Source organism: Cupressus sempervirens, chromosome 9 (genome assembly GCF_028749045.1).
Source record: "Cupressus sempervirens isolate cs-2001-9-10 chromosome 9, ASM2874904v1, whole genome shotgun sequence".
In the NCBI taxonomy this organism is placed as follows: domain Eukaryota; kingdom Viridiplantae; phylum Streptophyta; class Pinopsida; order Cupressales; family Cupressaceae; genus Cupressus; species Cupressus sempervirens.
In genome coordinates, this window is record NC_143126.1 from 670,557,794 (window position 1) to 670,580,704 (window position 22,911).

At 36.6% G+C, this 22,911-nt stretch overlaps 1 protein-coding gene across 1 annotated transcript in view; it reads left to right on the top strand.

The window, feature by feature from the left end:
• The window catches only part of LOC149540519 (putative serine/threonine-protein kinase At1g54610), a 54,442-nt gene that overhangs the window by 26,154 nt on the left and 5,377 nt on the right, over positions 1–22,911 (top strand). The window contains exon 4 of the mRNA XM_089801604.1: positions 16,199–16,426. Within this exon, the coding sequence (XP_089657730.1) occupies positions 16,199–16,426 (228 nt within the window). The remainder of the gene's footprint in view (positions 1–16,198; positions 16,427–22,911) is intronic.

The window sequence follows — 22,911 nt, forward strand, 5'->3', positions numbered from 1 at the left end:
GAGGTGTTGCTATACTGGTTGGGCTGGAGTGGGCTGATAAGATTGCCTATCATGGAGCCTCTCCCCGTTAAAGAGCATACCGGGTCACTTTTTAGATCTTGGACAGTGTGATTGGTATCTGCAACATTTATGTTGCTAATGACTACAGAAAGAAAGCTGCCCTTTGGGATTGGCTTGCCACCTCTCTCCCTAAGACATACTGGATATTCTTGGGAGATTGCACTATGGTTGAATACAATGAGGACAAATGTGGAGGATCTAAGAATACCTGGAGGAGCAATGAGCACCTTTTTGGGCCAAGTTTAAGAGAAGACTGAATTTGATTGATCCTTTTGGAAAGAGAAAGGAACTTTGTTACGATATTTGGTTTACATGGTGTGACAACCATGAGGGGAAACAGAGAGTATATTTTAGACTTGATAGATTTTATGTGGACTCGACAATGTTCTCTTTTTAGTTTTTAACTAATGAATTGGAAAATGCTGGTTGTTGTCTCTCCTGCTTTCTGATCATTCTCTAATCTCTGTTGTGATTAAAGGTTGAATTGAATTCTATCCTAACCTGACGTAATACATCTCTACTTCGGGATAGTGATACTCTTGATACTATTAAGATGGCTACTTGTCTCTAGGAATCTTGGGCCTAGAAAGCAATGGGATGCCCTAATTGCTGTATGGAGGAATATGTTTCAGTTAGTGGGGGAAAAGAATGCCAAAGCTAAATCTGAAACCTAAAGAAGAAACTTTATGAAACTGAAAGATTGTTACAGACCAATGGGCACAACAAGCAGTTTGTAGAACTATGCTTTACCAAGATGGAACTGAGGAAACTCCAGAATTACAAATTTCAGGGTCAAAAAATCAGTAACCAAGATGAACTGGCTAAGGGAAGGTGATGGACACAACTTATTCAATATCATAAGAGAAAAACAAAAAAAGAGAGTTAATTGAGGAAATTCAGGCTGATAATGGTGTTGCTTGGAATGAAGAAGAAATAAAATTAGCGTTTTACAATTTCTATAAAGAGTTGTTTTCCTCTGAACATGGCAGTAAGAATCAGGAGGGTCTTGATTACTGTGTGAGATTGATCCCCAAAAAACTTCTCCAAAGATGATGCTTAAGGCCCTTAAGCAGTTTGTCCCTGTTGATGAAATAGAAGATACCATCAGGTCTCTTGCTAATGAGAAATCTCCCAGACTTGATGATCTCTGCAGAATTCTGCAAGGAAAATATTGAATGAATCAGTATAGAATTGTTAACCCTTAATAATGATGCCTTTGAACAAGGTTTTCTTGGTGAGAACATAAATAGAGGGGTGATTAAACTGATTCCCAAAAATGGAGACAGAACCTTGGTGAGGAATTGGAGATCCATTACATTATTGAACCTTCATATAAGATAATTGCAAAAACTCTCGCTGTAAGGATTACTGGAATATTAAACAATATTATCTCAGTTTCCCAAATTTCTGGGAAGCCCTTAATTGGGCTAAAGAGGGTGGGCAGAACTGTGCAACAGTTTTGCTGGGCTTTGAGAAGGCTGACGATAGGATTGAGTATCCTTTTGTTCTTGGCATGCTTAGGGCATTTGGTTTTCCTACATAATTTTCGTAAGTGGATCCATATTCTGTTTAAACTTTAAAGACTGTTCTACTGTCATTGATGTGAATGGTAATTTATCTGAGCCCATCTTATTAAGGCGTTCAGTAGGCAAGGATGCCCAATTGTACTAGGCTTTTTTGTTAATGCAGCATATGCTATGTTCTATATTCTCAGAGCCTCTTCTCTTGGTCCCCTAGTGAAAGGTATTACCCTCCCCAATCAGGAAGAGTTGATTAATGGCAATGCCCAATTTGCTGATGATATTGCTCTTTTTTTCGAAATTTCTGAGGAATATTTTGGTAATGTATTGGATAGACTTAAGTTATTTTGCGTGGAATCTGGAGCAAAAGATGCGCTCTCCCCCCACCCCCCCACCTCCTCCCACAAATCTACCGTCCTTGGCTGGTTTGAAGAAGCACCTAACTAGATGGCAATGGGTATGGGTTGGGCCCTCAACTATTGTCCATTATATTGGTATACCTTTCTCTATTTCTCCCTCTGCAAAGGACGTGGATGTGGGGTTATTCTAGAGTTGAAAAGAAACATTTGAAATGGAAAACACATCCCCTTTCTCTGGTTGGCAGAGTGCAGGTAGTTCAGAAGGTACTACCCTCTCATTTTATATACTTTTTCTTCATCCTGGCTCTTTGCTAACCATTAGATTAACAATTTAGAAAGAGTCATGAGAGACTTTCTTTGGTCAAATGGATTGGGATCTAAAAAGAGGCCCTCTGTCAAATGAGAGTGGTGTTGCATACTAAGAGAGCTGGGTCGGCCAGGATTTAGGGCTGCTCTTGCATCTAAATGGATCTTCAAGGCCATACATTGCAATGAGACCTCGGAGGTACTGGTAGGAAATAAAATTTTGAGATCTTACATAAAAATGGGTTAAAGATCAAAACACTTTTTTTTTTTTGACATCCTCATGGGGGATATCAATATAATTTTTTTAGGTTACAATATTTTTGCATCTCTATCGAAAGCTTGGACTTAGGTTAGAGGGTTATTGTGCTCCAAGAATACAGTTGGTGGTCCTCCCCATATTCTTTGTTGGATAGGTCTTTCTGGTGGGGTGGGCAAATGAACAGTATACCCCTTGCTCTCATCCAAAGTTGTTCTGCTATACAATGGAACTCTCGTGAGATCTCCCTTATAAAGGATGTGCTAATTGATAACAATCTTGGATCTTGGGAAGCCCTGAAAGCTAAATATGGGATCCTCCTATCCCATAAGAAAACATACACTAACTGTTAAGGCTACTGGAAACTTCTTTCCCGGTAAGATCTTAAACAGCTAATCTTTTCTTAGACAACTTAAATGGTAAGATGACACTAATTTGTATGATGTTTCTACTAATTGGATATATAATATGATGGAGGACTTTTGCATACTTAAGTGGTTAAATTAACTTAGGAGTCTTCAATGGCTGAACTGAAAATGGCATTTTATTCTTGATTTGATGTGGCACCAACCTGTTGAACTGAAACAGCCTGCTTTAGATGGAATTTGTTGCTTAATAGACTTGCTTCAGGCACTGTTTATCCTCTGTTGGCATTACACCCCCTTCTTGTTCCATTTGTAATGTGCCTGAGATTGTTGCACATGTTTTTTTTGAATGTCAGTTTGCTCGTTTGGTATGGTCTATCTTCCTTGGCTACCCTGTGATATGGAATTCACACCCTTTCTTGTCTTGGATTGAAGTATTAGCTGGTTATGTTGATGTTTTTGATCATAAGCTGAATAAATTTTGGGCTGTCCTGTGTGCTGAGATTTTATGTTTCCTCTGGATGCAGAGAAACAAGGAAGTTCCCCAGGCTAAGAGGGATGGTGTTTACTGAGTTTAAGTTTAAATCCACACTTTATTATGATGCAGGTCTCTGCGGTACTTGCAATACCATAGATTAGATTCATGATTCTTGTGCAGGAAGGTGCTCTTCTTATCTACAAATCATAGATTCGATCAACTCACTACTTCAACAGTTGCAGAGATATGCTGGATCAAAAAGAGCTTGATATGCTGAACCAGTTCCTAGAAGAAAAAGGTATTGATAAAGAAACAATGAAAGCAAAGAACAAGGAGCCCAAAACAGTAGATGCATCAAGTTGGGAGGCTGCAACAAATGTTCCTCCAGCTGTTGATCCTCCACTTGGGACATGAGATTGATTGTGCTGGTTGCAGCAACAAGATAATTGCGTCATGGGACTTTTGATGACCTATAGTAGACTTAGAAACATCTACTTTTTTTGCTCTTAGATTCTCAATGCACCTATATTTTGATATGTAAAAGCAATGTAATATGCATTGCAGATTGATAGTACAGTTGCTAGACTAGGAACAAATACTCTCCATTCTAGTTTCTTTTGATAATGATACTGTCAGCTTGCTGATATAGTCTAACTGATATAGAAAAAGAAAAATGTGTTTTTTAAACACAGATGCAGCCTATCCCATTGTGGGAGGTCTATATGTCCTGGGGATTTCCAAGGTGCCCGTAGCTGTCCCTTTGATGTACGATTGTCCCCCCCAATTTTAGGCAGCATTGTTTAGTTTTCAGGATGTCCTGTCATTTAAAAAAAATCAGGGATTGGGAGGGGACATCCCCTAATCGTCCCCCCATCTTGGAAATGTTGCAAGTATGGGGACGTCAGATTTCTGGCCAAGGATGTGTCTCCAGGTCACACTGTACTTTTTTTCTTAGTTATGTTTTACTCAATCAGTTATGTCCGACATAGATGGAAAAGTTGCAGTTTTAATGCCGAGTTTTACAAACTTGTTGGTCAGGGTCACTAATTTTTTGATAAAAACTCGGCGAGTTGTTGAATAACACTTGTCCGTGTGGTGAAACAGAGGTGTGAAATGCCCAAAAACATCATTTTTTGATATTGGTTTACATTGTGGAGCATGGTTTCAGCATCTAAAAGAAAAACGATGTTATTCTTGAGGCTCATTTCTTATTTGCAGGAGGATTTTGTCATCTTTTCAGCTCAGGGGCAGGAGGATTTATACAAATATAACATTTAAGTATAAGATACTTTAAGTTATTTTTCTATAAATTCTGTAAGGATGTTTGAGATAGTTTTCAGCTGCATAGGAGTTAAAATACAGATTCCGGATTTTGGGGGTTTTCGAAAAATTCTAGGATTAGCCAAATTATAGGATTCAACATGCCTTCATCAGTGTTATCTCCTGCAATCTCTCCTGGTTATTAGAGGTCAAATTAAAGCGAGAACAAGGATTTTCTAATGATTCTAACTCATTTTCTCACAAATCACTTGGTTTCAATTTTATGTTTTGAGCTCTGACAGACTTAGCTCAACCACTTGCTCACACCCAAGAGAAGCATTACTTTCCAGCAAGCCAAAGTTGTTCAAACTCACTTTTGAATTATTTTGCTATGATGTATTTACTTCTAGTTTTATAGAAACTATTTACAATGATGTATTTCTAGTTTTATAGAAATTATTTACCATTTTGCTTCTTGCCATCAACATTCCACATGCCAATGCAATTTTGTATCTGCTTAGCATTTATATATATCTGAACTCTGCTTGTTTCTTTTGTGTTCTCATTTATTAACTCATTGGATGCATCTTCTCATTGAATTTAGCAAAAAAAAAAGGTATCTTAAAATTAAATTTAAATTGTTTTTAGGTTCTTGCGTTTTTTCAAAAATTGGTCGAATTTTTCTTAAGTTTTTTGGGCTTTGACAGTTTTTTCCGTGTGAGAGTTTTCCATCTATGATCTCCGATATGTATGCTAATATTTGGCAGCTTGTGGAAATTAATAGAAAAATAGTTTCTTGGTAATTGTTGAAAGTTGTTCCTTGGTAGTGACTGAGGGTTGATATAGATCTCTAGTAGTTAGGGAAGGACACATGTTTGAGTTACTTCTTGAACTATAGTTTTGTTCGAAAGCAATTATTGTTACTCTTTTGCAAGTTTTGGTATACCATTTAAATATATTAATTTTTTTTTTTTTGCTATAGATATTTCTTCATTTATTGAGTAGTAGGCGTTTAGTGTTGTTTTAGATTAAGGTAAAAACAGGTTTTGAAGGGACCTGAAACCCTTTAACAAAAACAAAAGATAAGCATTAAGAACCAACTAGGTTTTACAAGGACTTGAAACCTAGAGTAAATCAAAAACACAAAAAACCAAGTTTTACAAGGACCTAAAACTGCAAGTTTTTACCAAAAACTCCCAGGTTTTACAAGGATCTGGAACCTAAAAGTTTTAAATAGAAAGTTGGAAAAAATAAAAATAGAACAAGCAAAAACACCCGGATCTGCAACCAGCACACCAACAACCACAACCAACATTTACACTAGTTCATTGATGCTCTTCTCCACCTCCTTACCAACTTCAGTAGTAGCGTGGATAATATCAATCGTGGCAGAAACATGAAGCTTAGGAGCATCAGCAATCTTTTTTCTCATACTTTGCCTCATTCTCTTGCTAGGCCCTCTTGGACTCCTCACCGCAGCAGTGATGGGGACATGATCTCCTCATTGCTTTTCTTGACTAGACTGGCCGCAATGACACACAAATTGGAAGTGACTTGCTCCATTCTTTGCCCACTTTCCTTAATAAGTTGATGGAGTTCCAGCGCATAATCCTTAAGTTTATTAGGTATGTTGTCAACAAGTTTCTCCAGTTGGGCTCTCATAACACGTTCATGGTCCAACTCTTTTTCAATGACTCCAACCTTTTTCTTGAGCACCATGATTTCATTGTATAGCATGAGTTCGCTTGAAGAGAGGCTTCCTCTTTAAGTTTGACAGTATGAAGAAAGGAGAGTTTCACATGGTGGGTCTCATCCTTGGTATCTTCTTCAGTTCTAATCGCAGCGTCAATAGTAGTATTATTGACCTGGATGTCAGTGTTAGCATCTTGCTTCTCCTTAGACTCCTCTTTCTTCTCCTTACTCAGGCTTTGCTCTTTCATAACAAGGACATTACCCTCATTGTTTTTTTCTGTGTCAATGTCCATTTTCTCCTTGCTGGATTTAGTAGGAGGAGAAGAAGGAACTTGATCTTCCCCCCCATCATCCTTTAAAGCTTCAGACCCAACATTTGATTCAGTTTTTCTATCTTTACTCTCCTCCACTTGTTCCTTACCAGTAGACATGCCCTTACTTCCCGAGTAACCTTCCAAATTCGAGCTAAGGTCTCCCATTTTTGTCTTCTTGTCCTCCTCAGCAGAATTCTCAGAATTTGTCACTTCTTCAACATTCTTCTTTTTCATCTCCTGCTTATGACCCTTTTAGTGCTCTTACTATCACTGGTGCCTTCCTCACTTTTAACCTTTTTCTTAGAGAGTTCATTACTAGACACTTCCCCTTTTTTCTCCAAAGTCCATACTTTTAAATAAGAAGGATTAAACCCTTGTGAAGCACACGACGAGAATCCTCATATGTGCTTGGAGGCTTTGTATCAGAGAGTTCTTAAGGTAGAACGGGAAGGAAATTCTATCTTTATACCTAAAATGATTTAGGAATACAAAATGAAACTTGTGGTCTCTTAGCTCTACCATCAAGGATAAAATACTCATTGATACACGAAAGAACATCCCTCTAGATAACCTTAATCTGCTTTAGATCATAAAAATCGCCATTCTTCTCCAGTCTTTTCACCTCGTCATCAGTTTTGGGGAATTTTTTGAAGGCCGCATTCGAGATACTGGTTTCCTTACCGAATTTAAGATCATTGGACGACCCGTAACCTCAGCGATGAATTACTCCGACTATCTCACAGTAACCCCATGCAACATTACGCTGTCCTCAATCCAATTTTTGAAGAAGGCCTCAGTAATGTGTGGCTTATACCCTTGAAGTTTCTCAATATAAGCTGTGACCTTCCCTTTTTTAGAATTTCCCAAACATTTGAATTCGCCCTCCATTCTTTGTAATTGTTCGGCTCTTGTTTTCTTGGTTTCCCTTCCATCTTGTCTTCGGCTCTGCACGTGCAACTGGATTTGAAAAACGATCACCAAAAAGTAGAGTAAGTTGTTAATGATTTCCAAGAAACCTTCAACCTTTCATGTGTGCCAAGTACAATCCATAATTATGTAAAAGTGCCGTCTAGGGATACGCAGAAATTCCTCCACAAACCCATCACTTCACTTAATAAATTCCTCGATCTTGTGTGACCTTTCCTTCATTAGCATGTGTCATATCATACTTAGCAATTGCCGTCGACTTCCTTGCTTAGGTCATCTTGCCAGCTCAACCTAGTTTCCCTATAGACCGCTTGATTAGCAATCCAGTCAACAACTTTGTTGCCCTCCCGAAAAGTATGAGAAATATAGACATTATCAAATTTATTCATAAGCTCTTTTATTTCCAATATACTTACCTCTATACTCCAACTAATCAGACTCTTGTTATTCAACATGTTAATGATGTTAAGAGAGTCTCCTTCCAACCAAAGATTTCGAAAACCAAATTCCATAGCCATCCTTATAGTGAAAAGAGCAGCCGTTGCCTCAACTTTATGACTAGTAGACTTCCCAATAGGGATTGCAATAGCATCCACAACTGTACTGTAATGGTTTCTCCAAACACCACCACATCTAGCTTTTCCCAGGTTCCCTTTGGTAGAGCCATCAAAATTTTCCTTAATCCAACCCATAGGTGGAGATCTCCACTTAACATTTTGTCTTTGATCCTTTTGTTTAATAGTAGTTTCTTTGGCATTCATAGGATTACTTATTTGAATCTCATCAGACATTTTCCTCTGAGCTTTGAAATTCTCTTCTATAGCTCTGATAATATTATGACCTAGAACCCAATCAGGAGTCTCCTTATTTCTGAAAATTCCATCATTCCTCTCCTTCCAGATTCCCCACCAGAGATGAGGTAGAGAAATCTTCCAAAGAAAATCAATATCACCATTCTTGGTAGGACAAGTCCAGTCGTAAAATCAAAGATCAATGTCATTGTGCTGAATCCAATTTAAATTCCAGTAATTGAGAAGATAGTTCCAAACATTCTAGCTTAAACAACAATTTTAAAAAAGGTGGTTCTTGTCTTCAAAGTCCTTACAGAGACGACATCTATTCACCAAGTAGACTCCTCTCTTTTGCAGATTATCTAGAGTTAAGATTTTGTTTTGAAACAAAGTCCAAAAAAAGACATTGATTTTAGGAGTAAGCTCTTTAATCCAAGCTTTAGCCCATAGAGGATGATTTCCTCTATCCTCTGATTTGAACAAAGAAGAGACCTTGAAACATCTTCTTGGTTCAATACCCCAAACCAAAGCATCTTCTTTTTGAGGGTAAAGGCTAACAACATTCAGGGCCAACTGGATGCTAGAAAAATCCTAGTTAATAATCTTGGTTAATATCATCAATATTGACCCATTTACTCTGGTCCCAATAATTCTCCACAAATTCACCATAAACCTGTTTGCACCTGTCCACAAAAGTCCTATCATCAAAATCCTCAGTCAGAGGATGATCCAGAAGCCATTCATCATCCCAAAACCTAATCTTACTCCCATTACCTACTTTCCATTGGCAACCTTTGTTTAAAATATGTTTAGCTCCCTCAATCGCATTCCAGATTGCAGAAGAAGAAGGAACAATAGGGTAGGAAAGGAAATAGGCAAGGGAAGGACATTTAGTGTTGTTGCCTTCAAGAAGTCAGGTAAAATAAAAAGTTGGCCATATAAATGAGACAATTGGTTGAGGAACTAGTGGAATGTAATCAACAAATTGAGGATGATGATGGTATATTTATGAGATATATCTCTAAAGGAACAATTATGTAAAGAAGGTTGAAAGATAAGTTTTACAGGTGACAATCTAGAATACATTCCGAAGTCGAAGTCGAAGTAAGAGCGTGAGTCGGTGTTGTAAATGGTAAGAGTAAAATCAAAACATTGCCAACATAGTCACATGAAGAGTGAGAGTAATATTAAGACACTCTAGGATGATTTAGCACGAGTTGGTGTTGTCATTGGTAAAGTAAGATCAAAACATTTACACCACAAATAATCACATGAATAGTTGGAGTAATATTAAGACACTTTCGATTACCCAACAAAGTGTGGGCTGGTTGTTTAGACCAAGTAGACCTAAAATCAATATAACCTCCTTTGGACAGGAAAAAAAAGAGAAGTGTATGAGAGACACCTTCAAGGCATTAAGGAGTTGTTAATCAAAGAAGAAGAAGCTGAGTGAAAAACCTAGGACAAAAGGTGTAGTAAGTGAACCTAGATAACCCAAGGGTAAAACCGATTTGCAACACATTTAAGGTATAGAAGAGTAGAGCATTATTACACCGCTGAGAGTGTGAGAAAAGCCTTGGAATGTTTGATTCAAAACTCTTTGATAAGCAAGTTTTAAGCACTAGACATGGCTAAGAGTGTGAGAGAAGCATTGGAATGTTTGATTCAAAATTCTTTGATAAGCAAGTTCTAAGCACTAGATTTGCATCAAAAGAACCATGGTGGCACCACCATTAAGCCCTAGCTGCCCAAGTTAATGGGCAATGGATAGAGGATCTTGTAAGTCATTGCAACACTTATGAGACTATTGATGCAAAACAACTAAAATGATTGATTTTATTGGCTGTAGTCTTTTCCAACCACATTTAGGGATCTGTTTCGTTGCTAGAATATAACTAGAGTAGGAATTGAAAATTAGAATTTGTTCTGTATTCTCCATTTGGCACGCCAAATCGGAATTGGGGATAGGACTACATATTCTCATTTAGGCCCCAAAATGAACATATGTCCATTCCCAAAAAAACTTGTTATTGATATAGCTATTCCTATTCTCAATCTGACTTTCCCAAATCATATACTTTTTTTGAGTCTGTGCATTGGTTATTCCTTTTCCACTGCAAGGCCATATCAATCGTATGATGCAGTTGGCCTACTTCAAATGGATTTATTGTTATATTGGTCAACAATGTCCAATCATTATCTCATAATCGAAAAAAGGATACCCTTGGTCTGAAGCAATTGAGAGAGATTCATTAGATTTTAATGAAGGTGGAGTGCAAATATGTGATGTCTCTCAACTTTCGGTGGATTAAAATTTTTGGATTTCTTGGGAGTTCTCACAGATTCATGGTCGAGGTTATTTGAATCTCCCATGAGTTATCCTCTGATAGCTGAAAATATGGATTATCTTTCTACCATTTTTGAGACCATAGGTCGATTTGGTTATTTCTATGAACAATTGCCCTTAAGTAGTTGTTTTTGGATTTCCAGCAACAACATCATCGTCAACATTACTCTTCCAAGATGTGGGCATTCCAGCTGGTCTTCCATATTTTATTTCTCTTAATCAAATACATTAGCATTATAGAGCGCTAGTGGACCATTTCATTGAGATTTGAGGTACCATCTGAAAGTTTAAAGCCGTGTTAATGAAATATCGATGATTGGATGTAGCGGCAAATCAATGCAGTTGACGCTGTAATAAAAACAAAATTGCGAGCTCAAGTCGGATGTACCTTTGCTTTCTAAATTCTAGGGCTTAAAAGATTTCATATCCATGTGCATGATTTCCTGCGGGTGATGAAATTCCATTTCCCTCCAAAATTGAAGCATCATATCTACTGCGACAGGAGTGCCAGGGGCGCCCTGCTTCCAGAAATTGTAAGTAATTTGTTGAATCTGAATCAAACAGTTTTCCAATTCCATTCCAATTTTTTACAACCAAACAAGGGATTAACATATTCCCAATCAAATTCCAGGTGAACCAAACAGGATTGGAATTGCAATTCTCAAATCCCATTTTCAATTCTAATTTCCAATTGCTATGCCAGCAACCAAATGGGCCCTAAGAGATGAAACAATTGATTGGTATTGGAATATTTGAACCAACCTGCCAAAATACCCGGGAGAGATTAAAGAAGGCATTTCAAGAAGAGTTAAAGCTGCTTTGAGATAAGAATGAAATCATAGCAAAAATCTGTAATGTAAAATAAGTTAACACAACTTTTAAGAGCTTATATTCACAGGCTTAAGGAATTACCTGTAAAACTAGGAAAGGAACCTTTTGATGGTCTAAAGAAAAGATTGTTTATTGAAGGTTTTATTCCTTCATTAAGGAAAATATGAAAGTTGCATAGCTCTCATTCTATGTAGAAGCATATAACGGGGCATCTGATTTAGAAAGAAAAGATAAACTACACTTTCCAGCCAGAAGAAAAGTGGATGAAGATGGGAGCTCAAATGGGACTAGTGATATTGAAACAGCAACAATACAAGCACTAAGCAGGCATATGCTACATATGAAGGAGGAATTGAAGGTGGAGAAAGAAACCAAAGAATTTTGGTGCTCTATTTGCAAAAGTGAACTCCACACCAATGTTGATAGACCCAAGAAATTTTGTGACAATTATCAAGTTTTGGGTCATTCAATAAAATAATGCTTATTCAATTTGACAAGTAGAAGCATACAAGTGCTCTAGACACTAGGAGACCAGTCTATTCCAACCAGCCCACCACCAAAGTTGGAGAACAACAACAATGCATCCTTCAGTGGCTATCAGAATTCTTTAGTATGTTTTATTACTATGGTTGTATCTGTCTGTAATAGTTGTTTGTCGTTTTGCACAGCTGTCTTGATATACTCGATAATGAGATTTCTTCATTACTGCATGATATATTGTCTGTTGTGGATTACCCTATCTGATTGCAATTTTGATAGATGGTTGTGTTGTTCTTGGTAATTGTTGGGCCCTTTAAATAAAGTTTGTGTGTTCAGGGAAAGGAGTGTGATCCTTTGTTGATCATCATTGGTTTACTTTTGTAATAACTTCATGGGCGAAAACTAAAAGAGATAATTTTGTTGGTGTATTTGTTCATTATTTCAAACACTAGTTAATGACAGTAAGATAAAAATAGTTTCTTGGTAGTTTCCAGGGTTTATGTAGATCTCTTGTCAGAGAAGGGACCACATGGTGCAAGTGCTCCCTGAACTATAGTTTTGTCGAAGAGCATACATGAAATGAAAAAATACATTATTCACAATATCCGGAATTCCATAACTTTTGGTATAGATCCATTATATATTTTCAATCTGTTTACTCTGCCTTGGTTAGTCATTTATCAATTGAGTAGTTAACATTGGTTGAGTGAAGAATTAGAGATAAAAATGTATTTTAGCTCTTGTTTTGTTTGGTGTCCTAGAAGTCAGTTTTTAGGTTTAGTTGGGGTCAATTGTTTTTATTTTATATTTATTATTAATAATAATATTGACATTTTTTATGTTTGGTCACGGGTTTTTTCTAGTCATGGCCAAGATTTGGTTTAGAAGCTTCAATTGGTTTTACAAATATAACTTGTGCAAAGAGTAGTTTGAATAATTATAACATTAGGGAGATTGTTGTAGCATGCTTTATGTGATCTCTTTGTAATTCTTTTGGTTGACGGGAAAAGAGGAACTTGAGCAATTCCCACTTCCAAATGCTTTTACCATACTAGGGCTACTAAGTTAAAGTCTGTGTCATACACATTTCAATTGTTTTATGTAGTTATTTTCATTATATTTTTGGCTTATCTAGTCACAAATACTTGTTTCTCTCTGGATTTGCTCAGAACCCAGAACATACTCAAGCCAATTTGAACCAAGTGCAGATCCAAGTCTGAGTATGGGTTGGGTTTTATCCAGTATTTACTCTGGAGCTTGTGAACTTAATCTGGTTTCAGGTCATAATAAGTGAACCTAGAAAAGTTTTTCAAAGAAAACTATTATTGTGACTGCTTAAATTATTTGGTTGACGGGAAAAGAGGAACTCGAGCAATTCCCACTTCCAACTGCTTTTACCATACTAGGGCTACTAAGTTAAAGTCTGTGCCATACACATTTCAATTGTTTTAAACTTTTACATAGTTATTTTCATTGTATTTTGGCTTGTCTAGGCACAAATACTTGTTTCTCTCTGGATTTGCTCAGAACCCAGAACATACTCTAGCCAATTTGAACCAAGTGCAGATCTAAGTCTGAGTACGTGTTGGGTTTTATCCAGTATTTACTCTGGAGCCTGTGAACTTAATCTGGTTTGAGGTCATAATAAGTGAACCTAGAAAAGCTTTTTCAAAGAAAACTATTATTGTGACTGCTCAAATTATTTGGCTAACAGGAAAAGAGGAACTCGAGTAATTCCCACTTCCAACTGCTTTTACCAGACTAGGGCCACTAAGTTAAAAGTCTGTGTCATACACATTTCGATTGTTTGACATAGTTATTTTTCATTGTATTTTTGTCTTATCTAGGCACAAATACTTCTTTCTCTCTGGATTTGCTCAGAACCCAGAACATACTCTAGCCAATTTGAACCAAGTGCAGATCCAAGTCTGAGTATGGATTGGGTTTTATCCAGTATTTACTCTGGAGCTTGTGAACTTAATCTGGTTTCAGGTCATAATAAGTGAACCTAGAAAAGCTTCTTCAAAGAAAACTAGTATTGTTACTGCTTAAATTATTTGGTTGATGGGACAAGAGGAACTCGAGCAATTCCTACTTCCAACTGCTTTACAATACTAGGGCTACTAAGTTAAAGTCTGTGTCATACACATTTCGATTGTTTTACGTAGTTATTTTCATTGTATTTTTGGCTTATCTCTGGATTTGCTCAGAACCCAGAGCATACTCTAGCCAGTTTGATCCAAGTCTGAGTATGGGTTGGGTTGTATCCAGTATTTACTCTGGAGCTTGTGAACTTCATCTGGTTTCAGGTTATAATAAGTGAACCTAGAAAAGCTTTTTAAACAAAACTATCATTGTGACTGTTTAAATCATTTACCTTAGAGAATAACAAAGGATAACGATAAGAGCGTATATGAAAGATTTTATCCTAGTAATTTGAGTTTGGAAAAACTAGTTGGAAGTAGCAATCACTCAACTAACTCTCTGTCTTTTCAGCCAAAAAACATTACAAAGAACTCAGGTAAAGCATGCTATAGCAATCTCCTTACTGCAATTCCTTTTTGAAGTAATCTTTCTCCCACAAGTCTTTACAATTGGGCTATTGACTCTTGTGGAACATTGGAAGTGCCCTTACATGTAGCACAAAGCTTTTTACTGCCATGGAATTGAACAGACATTGGTTTCTACAATTTTTCCGCCTCTTATATTGTATTGGGCCATAATTGGTTGTTTGTTATTTTCTTTATAATTCTAATGACTTTGATTCATAGATTCATACTAGAATCAAAAAATGAAATGATTTAGAATCATAGATTCCTACTATTAAAGGATATAGTTTTAGAATTATGTATATTTCTCTTATTTTATTGTATATTTAATGCATATATAAAAATATTTTTATATATACACATGAATCCTTACGATTCATAATAGGAATTTTTTTTTCAATGAATCCACAGCTCCGTTTCACATGCCCGAATCGGATTCGTATTCTGAATCAGCAACTAAGAATTTTAGTTGTTTGATGGAGAGTAGTTTTTCTACGTTCTTATTGCTAATTTTCTATGAAACCACAATGATTTGCTAATTATTCCATTTGAGTCATTTGTTTTTTTGACAATCTCTTTGTTCAGAGATTACTTTTTTCTTTCTTATGCCTTTTTTAAATTGTGAATTTGCATTGAAGATTATATTGACCCACTTGAGGATGTGTTTCAGTTGTTCGAAGTGTTCCTCTTCTCTTTAAGATAAAGATGGAATCCAGTGTCCTTTAGTTATCATGTCTGATATCTGGGAAAAGTTATATTTTCTGCATAAGTTTCTTTCCTTGCTTTTAACAATGATGGATTTGTTTTAAACTCCTGCTATTCTGCATAACTAGGTGCCTTATGGCTAATCTATGTGAGTCCACACCTCTTGGTAGCTATTGCATTCAGATATTAACATGTAGTTTATCTTCTTAGGTGCTAGGTTATCTGTCAATAACTTAGCATCCTTATTGGAGCTTGGATGCCTTATACTTCTTTGGAACACTTCTATGCTTGACTGCAATTTTTTGTGTTGAAAATTTCCACATGTAAACCCTCTGAAGTTTGAGCTAATGCAGATTTAGAACTGCATTTTGTATATTTAAACACCTGTACAGGTCACGGACCCTGAAGCAGTTTTGTAAAACACACTGAAAACTTGCAGAAATCGCGAGTACTAGCATGTGTAGAGGTCACAGGGTTACCCATTTACTTGTGGGCGAGTTTGGCAAGTTGCAGGCTAAAACTCAGCAAGTGCTTGTTGAGTTCACACTTAAAACGTGACTGATTCTGAGAGTTTCTGAGTTAACAAGTTTAGGCATTTTCTAATTTGATCAGTCCAAGTCAAAAGGACTGCTGAGTTTTGCGAAGTTTCAAGTTTTCAAATTATGCTCACTACCATCTTCTGTTCTAAATTAGGAAGCTAGAAATCTTTAAAGTTGGCACATGCTTTAGTTTTTGTGCTCTGCAAGTGCAATGTGACTATTATGCATTTCCTCACCAAATTTTTTGTTGCATCTTTCATTTCTTAGGGAGAAGTTACATAAGTTTCTTAGCTGCGAGTGACATCATGCTGAACTAGAGATGGGAAAAATAATCTATATTACTCTTTTAAATGAACTGGTAAACATCGGTACTTCAAGATTTGTTTTGAAACTTTATTTACTGTCTTTTTCTGTATCAGGTGGAGCAGCTACACAAGATTTTTAAGCTTTGTGGATCACCATCCGAGGAATATTGGAAAAAGTCAAAATTGCCACATGCAACCATTTTCAAGCCACAACAACCATATAAACGCTGTATAGCCGAGAATTTTAAAGATTTCCCACCCTCCTCATTACCACTTATTGAGACCCTCCTTGCAATTGATCCAGCTGAGCGTGGTACAGCGACTGCTGCATTGAGGAGTGAAGTAAGTTGTCAGTTGTATCTTGTTTTAGTGAAAAAAGGTTGTTGCTCCTTTTGTCTTATAATTTGCTGGTCATAATTTTGTAGTATAATGCTTATTTAGGGTTACTATGATCAGAATGTGTGGCTGTTTATTAATATACCTAATCCTTTCTTTCCATTAAGTTTATTCACACATATTTTGTAAGAAGCCAAGATTTGTTACCAAAAGAATTCAGAAGTTTAAAAACAAAGAGTTTGAGAAATCAAAAGCTACAAAGACGGGCTACAAAGAATAAAGAAACTCTACGAGGAGAAAATATAGCAAGAAATGTATTTTGAACAAAAAAAATATTCCAAAAAGAATCAGATCCAAGCAAGTAAATCTTTTCCCTTTTCAAAGTTGGAAGTTTTTCAAATGTTGTTTGAGCAGTTGTCATTGTTATTTCAGGATCTTTTGCAAATGTTTACATTCCTCTATATGATTCTATTTGGGCAGATTGCTAGAAGAGCAGACTTATAGATTTCGGTGTGTCTTCTAATCTGCAATCTAACCCTCCCTTATACCTAACTCAAGGGGCATGATCATTGAATGGACACGTCCCTCTCTAAGTTGGCCTACTTAACAACATAATTGTTTCCTCAAGATTGGTGCCCATTCCAAGAGTTAGTAATGGTTAGTATCTAACTAGCCACATTAGTAATTAAGAAGGCTTATAAAAGCCACAAGGAAGATGCCAATCTATCTAGAGGGAACAATATGTTATAGTGATCGATACTTAAGGGAACTCATGCATCTAGATCAGACTGATCTGAAAATTACAACACTTATCTTGTCAAAGTTACAAGGAATTAACACTCCCTCTTAACTTGATAAGATAAGTGATAGAAACATATCTAGCAATATCAATAGAGATGACTAAGCATAGATATACACTCTACACCTTTCTGAATTTCAAGCATGATGTATCATTATACAAATGATACCTGAAAACACATCATATTACAAATCTTGTAATATAAGCTATCACTGGAGCTTGTGATCAAATCACTAAGCATAGTTCGTAATACAAACTATCAAATCACCTAGGCTTGTAACACAGGGTGTTTGACAAAGCTTGTGATATGAAGTATTACTTGAACTTGTGATAACAGTGTTGCATAGAATGCAATACTCGAGATAAAGACTAGAGAATAATTAAATTCTCCCTTTACCCAAGTTGTGATGTCTGGAGTTTTAGAAATGTCACTGTCACAACATGATCTTGATTTCGTCCAAGATCTAGACTCTACCAGCAATCCATTACTAGAATGCCTTACACAGGATAAAATTCAGAGAATAATTAAATTCTTCCTTTATCCAAGTTGTCACTCCTAGGCACACAACATGATCCTGAATTAAGATCTGTCAGTAAATTGGATAAAATCCAGAGAATAATTAAATTCTTCCTTTATCCAAGTTGTGATTCATAGACATAGAAATGCCTCCATCACAACATGATCTTAAATTCATCCAAATTTGCTAGTAGTTCTCAACTGGTCAAAACATTATCTCAGAGATCGTCACCTCTTATAATGTCTTTAAACAAGTGTTCATTATTTCAGAGATAGTCACCTCTTAAATAACAAACACAAATGGTGAAGCCCCATAACAGTCAATATCCTAACAATAATATAAATTATCATAAGAATATAAAACAATTCAATCATGCTTGGATCTTTCCTGAGATGACCACTCTCAGAGAGGTTTGATAAGAATACCTGCTTTCTAATTTCCAGTAATTAAGGATAAAGTGTAGAGAATAATTAAATTCTCTCTTTGTCCAGGTTGTGATTCATAGACATCGAAATGTCTCTTTCACAACATAATCTTGAATCTATTCAAGATTTGCTAGTAGTCCTCTACTAATTTAAAAACCACAAGATCATTTGCTATCATTGCAAATTCGTGCTGGAAGATTGCTTTCTATTACTGCGAACTGATGCTGCAAGACTATTTACTGAGAAATGCTTCCATACCATGATGTTTATAACGGTAGTCCCATCAGATGGTTGCTCATTTTAGATTTTCCAGACTCCTACTGGATATCAAATCTTCCGAGCTCCTTATTCAAGGTTGCCTTGATGAGATGTCAGACTCCCTCTGAATCCAAAAATTCTTTCTTATAAGAACATTAATAAATACTTATCTTCCCATCATAACCTTGATGAAAGCTTTTGAACTTTATGAGTATACACCATCTTGACATGGTACACTCAGTTTGAGTTTGTATAACCTTGATCCTGGGGAGTCAACTTGATCTTCTAGGTACTCTCTCTGACATATAACCTTCTTATAAGATGATACTTATGATTTTCTGCTACGAATTCTTTATTACTCGGAAATCAATAAAGCATGGTCTACTCCCTCTGAGTCAAGATTCACCATTGCAGATCATCTAGCATCTCCTTTTGTCAGGAAGGCATACCATGCTAATATCCATGATCTTAGCGTCACAACATGATGTCACTTTATTCCGTCCTTTCTAAGAGAACCAATACTAATAATCTGAATAGACATAAGATTATATAGAATGCATCTTTTCTAAGTCCACAATCATTAACACTCCCTCTTGGACTTGAGGGAAGATCAGAAATGCCTTGAGTAAAATGTTTAATGATCTGTAGTCTCATGATGTAATCTTTATCCATGTGCATCTCATCAATGATTCTATCCACGAGTTGTCTTAAATGATGAACTCCCTCTCAAACAAAATAATCGAGTTTGTTTAAGATGATAGAATCATTTGTTCTTATTCCAAGGTTTCCTTTTATAGTGTATCAAACTTATTTTGAAAGGGAGTTTCCTTTCAGTAGAGTGGCATTCGGCTTGCTGTAAATTCTCCAAATGTCTCCATATCTTATGATTAGAAAATCAGACTCTCTCTGATTTTGAGTCTTCATGGGAGCCAAGAAAACTTTCTAACTTGATGCCATCTCCGCTTCTGGAAGAACATGTAGGCAATTACCAGGAACTGACAAACAATTCCATATACTATTGATCATAGAATGGAATTCATCAATCAACCTGGTATGTCAATTAACAAGGTCACCGGGAGACGGGGAGACTTTGAGGTCTCCGGTACTGGTACTGGTACCGGTACGACAATTTTTCAAATAGGAGACGGGGGTACTTGGAGACGGCAATTTTTTTTTTTTTTTTTTTTTTAAAAATAAATTTTTAATAGTTTAAACTTAAAGAGTCTAATACTAAAAGTAAATACAAAATTTCAAAATTTCAAAATAGTAATATCGTAAGACTAAAAGACTAAAGTAAATAATAAATTAATAATACTAGTGTTGTCACATTAAAAATTAAAATAGATTCATAGAGTCAAACTGTCAAAGATTATAATAATAATAAGCGGTCAGATACAGAAGTATATTACTGAAATAGATTTTAAAACCTGACAAATTGGCATTGCTACAAAAAATTTGTGAAAATTATTGAATTATTCAACATTGATGCATGCATAGAGACACACTTAGGATTTCTATTTTCTAACTAAGATTTAGGATTGCTTAGTTTAAAAGGGAGTAAATCATTTTGTAATAGTGTTTTTTTTCCAGTTACACAGATTCAACTAACAAAGATTCCTATATTGGTACTAGGATATTGCCAACAGCAGATAAACAGGTACGAATAACAAATACGACTTATACATCAAACTGAAACATGATATCCTCTTGAAAAAACAGAAATATGGGACCAAATACATTCATGTTAACATACATAAAACCTCTAGTCTATCACTGTTATCGCTGAGTCTTTATCAGCAAATAGATGCTTGGTTTTCATGAGGAATAATACTATTATCAAGCATTTGCATATCAGATTTCTGTAACATATGTAATACTATCTTCTAATGCACTAACAACAGTTTTTGCACCCTAATTCCTCAGCCGCATAAATTTATGTGATTTGGGATCTTTACTGCAATCCTGTACAGCTTCCAATATGTTGTCTTAGACTTGTATCGTGTTCCTGTGGGTGACGTACATCACCAAGCAGTTGTTACGGAATTCATATAGTACCTTAGATTTTTGCATTAAAAACATTTAAATGAGGGCTAAAATATATAAAATTATTTAATATTATATTTTACATTTATATTTTATTAGGAGACTTCGGGGAGACTTCACTTTTTGGATTAGGAGACGGGGAGACTTCAGGAGACTTCGTCATGAAGTCTCCAACCTTTTTTGAGGTCTCCGGAGACGCGAAAAGTCTCCGAGACGCGTCTCGGTCTCCGAGACGCCACTTTTAGGGGGGAGACGGGTCTCCTGGTAACCATGTCAATTAATCATTCACATTACCACTTATCTTCAATCATCCTCTTAATCTGGTTGTATTTTGTTGGTTTGGCTATGGGTGTCAATTAAATGAGACCATTCCCACAAGTCTCACTGTTTCACATATCAAAAGTGGTTCTTCTCTTTGCTAGTTCAATATTTGGACAAACCTGCCTTCTATTCAGTATCCATAGAATGTACCCTTGAACAATTATCTAATGAGATAACCCATCATATTTCATTCATAAGCATTTCTTCTCAATGGGAGGAGCCATCTTAGTTAATGATCATATGATCAAATACGAAGGAATGAACTTTCTATGAATTTATTATTCTCTATGAAATATATTCCTCGTGAATATATCCCATATTCCTTAGTCCCATAATATGTATGAGTAGGTTTCCTTATTGGCTATTCATGCTTTACTTAATGTGAACTTTCCCTGGTTTGAACAATTAAGCCGTGGATATTCTGGTGGCCGTAGATACGTGCCCCTATAGTGACCCTTGACCCTTGGTCTTTGCTTGATAACATACAATCATTGCATGATTGCTACTTATGTGTATATAAATACAATTATTCAAAAGACCCGAGTTTGTAATGAATAGGGAGAATAAGGTGGCGGTTGGATCTTAAATCTTATCTTTACACGTTTTCAATTGTATTTATTTGACGGCTTATAGACCCATTCAAACTTGGTACACGTCTTCATAGATGACAATACTTGGACGTGTTACTGCTCATCTGGCTCACATATTATTCTAAATTGGTTCTTCCCATTCTTTATAACGTGGGTTTGTTTTACTCTCATGCCAAAAACATAACTTGAACCAATTTACTTGAATAAGAACCGTTAATTACATCAATACTGACTCTTTCCTCTTCCACACACTGGGCTTTCCATCTGCATGAGCACAATAGAGAAAATAAGTGTGAACGTCTATGATCAGAAAAAAAAAAACTTCGCAGGCTCACGAGGGAACGCAATGACTGACAGAGGTGCTCCATACTGCATATCAAAGATAACAATCTCTCTTGGAAACATCACATATAGTATGTGTGAAAACAAACATTTAACAAAATATTAGGGAACAAAGCCAAAGCCGGAGATTGCGTGTGGGGCCCATGGCTGGCTAGATAAAAATATGAGGAATGATTTTTTTTTTTTTTTTTTTGTTTCCTTGTCATTCTTTAAATTCCTGATTTCACTAACTTGAAGGTGATGTTCTTTGAGGACCGTATCATTCTGTTCATCCCCAAAGAAAGCTCGTGTCACTTTCCTTTGAAAAGATGTGATCGGTTGTGATAGAACAAATAAAAAATGACTCTTGTTACTTCCTGCGATCTTGATAGAGAGGAGGTGGCCTTTGAGTCCAAGACACAAAGGTGCCTGAAATTTAAAAAAAAATCACTGCGGATGGAAACAAGAATATGAGGAGCCGCATCGTATTTCCAGACGCAGCGAGCGCTCTGTGTGTTCCAAATGGCCAAGAGCGATGGCCTGTGAATTGCCATCAAAAGCCAGCTTCCCGTGCCCATGCACCTCCCCCAACACACATCCTGGATGCCCAGCTTCCCCTTCTCTGACTCAAAATTTTCATCCAGTGGGTGACTTGCCTGGATCCTGCGTCCCAAACGGCAATCTGATTCTGGCGATCTCCCACGGCCAGCTGAAGATGCGCAGTGGAGTCCATCTGAATCTGATTCTGAATTGATTGGGGAGTCCATCGGACGGAGGTGATGAAGAGGGCGGGGAGTAAGGGGGAAGAAGAAGGCGGAGGCATGGGCTGTACGCTCACCAGTTGCATGGATCTCGTCTCTATTATCACTATGTTGCTGCCTGCCCTGTACGCCAGTAATCCCTTCTCACTACATTGCGTGCATCCTCCATTTTCTCTGCTGGGAGGACCCGGAAGCATTCCCATTCCCATTCCCTCTCCACTGTTTCTTGTTCTCATCTCTCATTCACTTTCCACACGCCCGCCTTGATTCAGTCTACACTATCCTCCTTCCCACTCAGTACAACATTTATCAATATGATGATCAAGGAGGCAAGGATATGTATTCAAACAATGGTTTTCATCAGCCAATATATAACTTTTGCATCAGCATGGACGGAAGCAAGGAGCAGTGTAGTGTTTCTCCCATGGTTTGAGAAAATAATCCCATCTTAGATT